The sequence below is a fragment of the Poecilia formosa genome, unplaced genomic scaffold, assembly GCF_000485575.1.
Source record: "Poecilia formosa unplaced genomic scaffold, Poecilia_formosa-5.1.2 Scaffold52, whole genome shotgun sequence".
Taxonomy (NCBI): Eukaryota; Metazoa; Chordata; class Actinopteri; order Cyprinodontiformes; family Poeciliidae; genus Poecilia; species Poecilia formosa.
Genome location: NW_006799991.1, coordinates 1344292 through 1351857, shown reverse-complemented (window position 1 = coordinate 1351857; position 7566 = coordinate 1344292). Strand labels below are relative to the sequence as shown.

At 40.1% G+C, this 7566-nt stretch overlaps 1 protein-coding gene across 2 annotated transcripts in view; it reads right to left on the bottom strand.

The window, feature by feature from the left end:
* LOC103138494 (xenotropic and polytropic retrovirus receptor 1 homolog) overlaps positions 1-7566 on the bottom strand; it is a 71246-nt gene that overhangs the window by 6585 nt on the left and 57095 nt on the right. The window contains exons 12-15 of one of the 2 annotated variants that reach the window (XM_007552696.2): positions 5798-5964; positions 5109-5248; positions 4778-4999; positions 3055-4475 (exon numbers count right to left, since the gene is read on the bottom strand). In XM_007552696.2, coding sequence (XP_007552758.1) covers positions 4418-4475; positions 4778-4999; positions 5109-5248; positions 5798-5964 — 587 coding nt within the window. In that variant the 3' untranslated portion in view covers positions 3055-4417. Of the gene's footprint in view, positions 1-3054; positions 4476-4777; positions 5000-5108; positions 5249-5797; positions 5965-7566 lie in introns of those variants that run through there. The other variant, XM_007552697.2, reaches the window with a different exon arrangement.

The following is a 7566-nucleotide window of genomic DNA, read 5'->3' as shown; positions in this document are numbered from 1 at the left end:
ATCCTTTTATTAAACCTCAGGTTGCAACTTTAAAAGTGGCATTTTATGTTTAGCTTAGAAAAAGTAATTTTGTCAAACTTAATTTGCAGTAAATCTTGACTTTAGATGCATTTATTAAATCTACTGGAATATGAGTGGGTATTTTTAATATTGGGGGCAAAACAAACTCTAACATCAATTGGGCTCCGTCTTCTCTCCACCAAAAAGCCGTTTTCAGGCAATAAGGGGTGACTAACTTCTATAAACGCAAGGAATGAAGGAAAAAACGTCACCAATCTGTAAATCCTGCCAACCAGTCAGCTTAAAAGAGGAGGAATGCTGAAGAACTGGCTTTGAACTGGACTGAGACATACCACACAGACCTTAAAAACAAACAGCCGGCTACAAAGAGGAAACCAACACACTCTAAAGTACCTGTGAATCAGGCAAAAGGTCGGTCAGAGCTGAAGCGACGCACCGCTGAAGCGACGCACCGCTGAAGCTGAAAATGTCCCTAGGCAGAGCTTCTCATCCGATGGAGACTAAAAACAGAAGGCGAAAGAAGGGTCACGAGGCAGAGTGAGTTTTAAAAATAATCATGGTTTATAAAACCCAGATATGACAGGATCACCAAAGTGTTTACAGAAATACAAAGACCATGAGAAAAACCATCATAGAACATTGGTAAACACTCAACATGTACAAACTACTCTGTAAAAGCGACTCTGGGAGAAATGTTCAGACATTTTCTCTTAAAATCACATTTAGTTTCTTGTTTTTCTTAAAAGTTATCAAAGCAGAACATCCATCTACCAAACTACGGGTACTAGCACGTTCAAATAGTTCAGAGAAAGGGTACAAACGACATCAATCGGGGAGTGAGGGGTGCACACATTTAAGCACTTTTACACCATGAAGGTTTCAGCAAGCGGTGGGTAAGAAAAAAAGAAAAACAAAATCAGAAAACGGGATGTCAGGGTTTTTCACCATCATCTCATCAAACACGAAACTGTACAAAACAACCCTGTTTTCAGCATCTATGAACAGACACAGGTCATCTAAACTGATCTGGGATCAGTTTACCGACTTCTGCTTGGACCACCGTCTGTTCCTGGGCTGAACTGAAATGTGTCAAAGTGCTTCTGTCTGCAGGACAGTCACCAACAACAGATGTCACAAATGTTTTCATGCACTTTCACAAATGTACAAACAGCATAACAGCCTCAGGAATCTGCCCCCGTCACCCGCCCCCCGCCGTGAGGCTTTTAAATTTAAAGAAACCATCAACAAGACACAGCGAAACATCGGTTCTTCTTCTTACAAACACGTTTCAACAGCTTTACACAGGTAGAGGAAAAACAAAATAAGAGTGCAGGATTGCACACAATCAACAAAAAGCTCCTCTTTGCCTAAAAAATACTGCTTGTCCAGGAGCACAAATGGCTACAAATAAAAATTCATCATTGTCGGTGTGTGCAAATATTACTAATATAAACACTATGTTGAATAAATTAAGAGCTCTGTACAAAGTAAAAACAAGAGCAGCATGCAGGCAAGACGACAAAACCTTTATACAAAACTGACGAGAGAGACAATGTGAGGTGTCAGCGTGTGTGCGAATGTCTGGTGTCTGTACAGAGTATCAATGTGGACAGAGAGGTTTTCCACCCTTTAAACTTTCCAGTTCACATTAAGATCGGAAGGGAGTGCAAGCAACAAAAAGACGCGTCGTGTTTTCTAGAACAGCCAGGGCTCGTTACTAGAAGAAGGAACTCGCTTAGAGGTTCTGGAAACGTGTGTGAGCAAAGCCAGCGGAGAAATAAGAGCAGACATCAGCATATTTATCTGAAGAAACCACAACACCTGAAGTCAAACAGGCGAGGCCACACTGAAGATCAAAAACATAAATGAAGCGCAGAATAATTGAAGTCTGACAATCGGCAAATATTTCATTCACAGAAATAAAAAAAAAAATAAAAAAGCCAGATTAGCCTCTGAATTTATTCAAAAGTCAACATAAGGACTAATCTGGCAGCAGAGAGAAATCCTGGTTTCCATCAGCACCCTGGTGCTGTGAGCACAGAAATCAAAGCACGCACAAACATTTCCAGTAATGTTTCTGTTTGCAAACAGAAACCAATTCAGCAAGAAGCTCTAATTTAAACTGTTACAAAGACTTCAGTCCTAAAATTATACAACGTATTCATCTCTGGACAGTAAACCACAGCGCATGAAAATTATTTTGTTTCTGTTTTTAGCTGGTTAGCGTCGCCCTTAATGCCCGTCTCGGTAAATTAGAACATCAGTGAAACTCGTTTATTTATGACACACTGGGAAACTTTTCAAGCATTTATTTCTGTTAACTGATGATTGTGGCTTAACCAACAGTTGGTAGATGTAAAGTTAATGTTGTGGGGAAGAACAGCCATACACAAGTACATTAATGGAAAGTTGAGTGGAAAGAAAAAGTATGACTGTGTAATTAACACCACACACAGAAGGACACTGGCTAACTCTGAACACTCCTGAACAAGAGACATCGAAATCATCTTAACTTGAATAAAGAGAAAAATAAAGGACTGCTGTTCAAAGTTCAAATAAAACCAAGTGGAGCTGCACAGAACTCAACCATTTACCAGAAAACTTTAGATCAAATCATGTTTCAATCTTTCTCGAGATGCTGATTTAATTTCCACAGTGCCAAAGGTATCTAAGATATCAATACCTACATTGACGAGCTTATGCTCATTGATGAGCATATGCTACATTGATGAGCTTCTGCTCATTGATGAGCTTAAGCTACATTGATGAGCTTCTGCTCATTGATGAGCTTAAGCTACGTTGATGAGCCTAAGCTCATCAATGAGCTGGCCAGTCATGACTAACCACGACTGGCCAGCAAAACCGAACCTAATGGAGAAGCTATTTATTATCTAGTGGAAGACGAGATACCAAAGACAATACAAACAAGTTGGAGGCTCTTAATTCAACTTCCTGAAGACCTCAGCAGAACCACAGGCTGATCTCCTCCGTGCCACGCCGCACTGATGCAGTAACTCATGTGAAAAGAGACCCAGCTAAGTATTTGTGGTAAATACTGGAGATTGGCTGGTCCACTCTTCTGTTTGCTGTGGACCAAACAGAGTTTGAATCTACATCAGTTTAATGTTGTGAATTACTGAACTAAATAAACTTTCTTGTGATATTCTAATTCACCGAGATGAACCTATATAAAGACCTTTTTGTAGGATTAAATGTCCACTCGTGTTTCCAACAAGCCACAGGCTGACTACAAAATGAAGCAGATTGCAGCAGGTAAACGAAACTCCGGCTCTGGTATCGTTCGACTCGATCAGGCAGACATGATGAACAGATTTATCCTCATTTGAATCACATTCATAAGGAAGAAAACTTTGGTAACCAGTGTTAATTGCGACCATGCACCTTAGCTGAAGTCAGTGTAAAAGAGCACTTTAAGATAACATCAGAGATTTAAAATCCTCTAATTAAGTCGGGGAGTACCTCAGGGCTTTGTGTTTCTAAGAAAAGACGTGGCACATCTAACGCTATTAAAAAAACATCAACAGTCGATTAGTATAAACATCTATAGTAGTAATACACGTATATAACAAAGAAACGTCAAAGATAAGTGTTTGAATCTAAACATCTTTCATATTTCTCAAGGAACCTTTTTCACGTTTTATGTTGTAAACGCACTTTTCCTGCAAGTGCTTCAAGGGTTGCGATCGTTCACTACAGCTAAAGAAAAAAAAACAACAACACACAACAAAAGGAGTATAAAAAAAAATCAACAAGTTGAAACCAGTTGATTTGTTAGATATGGTGTTCAGTCCTTCCTTAGATTCCTGGGTTTAGTCTTTTATTGGCTTCGTCTTCTCCCTGTTGATCCTGGAGGTGTTAGAAAGGCGTGTGAACAGTCGTCTGCAGCGCGTCCTGAAGAGAAACTCAACAAAACCCCAAAACATCTCAACGTAAAAAAAAACCCAAACAAAAACCCCAAACATATAGTAAAGAAGTCATTGTCGATAAAAGCAGTGAATCATCCCAGGCAGTGTGGTCTGCTTTCTGCAGGTTAAGTGAAGAAGGTTTCTTTGACATCAGTGTGATTGTGGCGTCGGCTCTCTCCTCAACAGCACCGAGATGAACGAGTTGCTTGTGCTTTAGCGGGTTTCTCTTCGTGTTTGTGTGTCTCTGGATTGTACTTTGTGTTTTCTATACTTTTAAGGACCAACTCTAGACACAGAGATTATGAAGATGAGGTAATTTCTGTTAAGGTGAGGAGCTTTCTTATTCATTGAAGCGATTACGCTGATGTTTAAACCAACACGTTACACTATGAAGGAGGAAAAGAAAGGCGGGTCCTTATAAGTATAGCATGGTGTGTGTGTGTGTATGTGTTTTAGATGTTGGAGCGCACTCAGCTGAAGGCCTCGTCATCCGTATCTTCAATCAGCACCTTTGTGTCCTTCTTTGAGCTAAAGAAAAACAGAAAATCAGATACACTTATTTATTATTCACATCTTTTATGTTAATCTTTTTGCTGTTACTGAACTAATATTTACATAACGGTTTATTTCAGGTTACTTCATATACATTATTTCTTCCTCAACACTTATAAACCACTTAGGCTACGTTCACACTGCAGCCTCAAGTGACCCAATTCCGATTGTTTTGTCAAATCAGATTTTTTTGCCGTGGTTGTTCACACTTCCAAATATATGCGACCAGTATGTGGGACCTGAAAGTGTCCCGCATGCGTCAGTCGGTGGTTACTTACTGTGAGGAGGACAGCTGGGGGCGTCGCATGGACAGGCTGTGGTTCCTCTTCCAGGACTTGCCTGAGCGGTTCCTGACGCCGTCTTCCTGGTCCATCATCTGCTCCAGCACCGTCTGGTCGTCGGCATTGAGCGGCGCCACCGAGATGTCTCGCACCGCTCGAAACTCGCCGCAGTTATTCAGATGCTCGTTCTCAAGACGGAAGAAGTTCCACACGAAGCGCCTTTTGGAAAGGAAAGGAGGGGAGGACGAGTCATTCGGGGGGGCTCCGAGTCTGTTTGGAGCACAAGGAAAGTTTAGCAACGTGAGGAGGAAATGTACTTTAGACTCACCTGAAGACTTCCAGAGGAGCCAGGATGGTGGCTACGATGTTGCCCACAGAGTGAGGCTCGGTCATTGTAGAAAGCGAGATCTGGATCGTCCAGGCAAAACGCAGAAGCACGTCCTCCACGATGGCAAAGTAGTAGTAGGCCTGGACCGACAGAGAGCATGGCTGAGTGGGTGCTCCTTATGGGCGAGGCAGTCAAATTTATCTCTGTTGCACATTTCGTGTACAAGACAATTCAAAGTGCTTTACAGAAAGATCTAAATAGTAAGAGTTTAAAAACTGAGGTTATAAATACAGGGGAAAATTAAACAATTAAGGTGTTGCCTTCACTAAAGATTCATCATATTCATGTTGATAAGCAGTAAAGCTTTTTGAATTCATAAATTAAAGCCACGTCCTTCCCAGATTCCAATGAAGATGCATTTTACTCTTTTTTTTTTTTTTTTGGTTAAATGTCTCTTTTCTGTGGTTGTTGTGTTCACTCTGGCGTACTGTGTGGAAGAGTGGGGGTAGTACTAAGTAAAAGATATATAGACTTGATTTTTCTTTTGCAGGGGAGCGCTGTCTCTTTAGCGAGAGATGCAGAGATCACACAGACCCAATATTTACACAGTTAAACTTACTGATTGATAGGTTCAGAAGTTCTGGGTGTTTCTGTGTCTTACAAAGGACTCGACGTCACTGTGACTTTACCTTGTGCGGGTAAACGATTTCTTCTCTCAGGAAAGTGTTTTCTCCAGCTCCACGATCAAACAGACCCCAGTCCATAATCAGATCCCAGGTCAGAGTGTAGAGGGAGCTGATGGTGGAGAACACGATCAGAAGGTACAGAAACATGTCTGCGTCCGTGTGTCCTTGTTCTGAAATAACCACACACACACAAAAAAGTCAACTGATGTCAAATGATAAATTGACATAAAAAAAAATGTTTCAATGTAATGTCCACAAGGGGGAGCTCTACAGTCATGAGTTCGACAGCAGTGACGGTTATGATAGATGACCTGAAGCACATGCTTTTAACCCTTTCATTCCCCCCCCTCCGCCCCCAAGTTGGGATTTATTTTTATCATTTGCATAAAGATTCAGTTGATTTGTCTGCTTTCAATCACCAACAAATATCCATCACCAAAAATCCACAGATGCGTAGGGGAGCATATACTCAGAATAAAAACTCAAATTAACTTTATTCCTGCATTTCCTATTTCTACTGGGGATCTTCCACATATTACCACTGCTCTAGCAAAGCGTTCTTATCGAGGCTCAGGGCAAATTTGACAATTAATTTGTGGCGTTTTACCAAATATAAAGCGCTTTACAAAGAGCAATATTATATTTCACTGCGATTAATTGTTCACCTTCTAATTCTGTTATGTTGTGAAAAAGTAATCCTGAAATATACATATTTTTAAGAATAAATAATCAGTATGTCACTTCAGAGCCTGTCAAAATACCAAATCCTAAAACTTTCATACAAAAGTTTTATTTGTATTCATGTATTCACATATGGCCATGAACCTTAATAGGAATATCCTATTCTATTCTATTAGGATGGTTATTCCATGTCCTGACAACGAAAATGATTATGATATCAAAGTCAAAATGAGTAAATTATCAAAGATTTGACACTCTCTTATATATTTTTTCCATTCCCAGGTTCAATTGGCCTCTTATTCAGTTAGTTTTATCAGCAAGAACTGATATAAACTAACCTGTGAAAAAATCTAAAGGATAAATACCATCCACCTCCATCAGTTGGTGATTTTGTTTGTTATTCATAACTAACTCTGCTAAGCATCCTAAAATCAGTTGCTGAGATCACAGCTCTAGAGTATTGCCTGTCACTATAACAAATGTTGCTGGGCCAAACTTGTCCCAGAAATTATTGCAACAAATAGTAATAATGTTGTTTTGAGACCATCTTCAAGTAATATATTGATAACGGGATAATAAGTTTGTCCTCTCAAAGACTAATACACTTTAAATTTATACAGAACAGTCCTCACTGGAACTGGAAGACCTTTTAGACATCCAATAAAACACAACAACCAAAAACAATAATTTTAATAAAACAAACACTCACAACAGAAACAGTAAATAAAATAGATTATGATGTCACTGCAAACAAAACTGCTCTTCGAAAAATATTAATCAGAATGGAAATTAAGGAAAGGATTCATCATGTGCAACATTTTACATTTGGGTTGTAATGGTAACAATTAGACCACTGTGGTGCCTTCGGTTTGCCTAGAGATCGTCAAATCGGTTTACAGATGTCTGCTGCGTATAATGGGAGCGTTTGTAATTAGCCGTCCTCAGCGGCACCGCCGTGCTTTACACGGACGAACTGTGGATGTGATCTGCTTGTTGCTCAGCAGGTGCTGTTATATAAATCAGCGCCCTGTGGCCTTTCACTGTGACTCACACCGGCTTCCAGACGGAGACCAGGCTCCCTCCAATTTGTC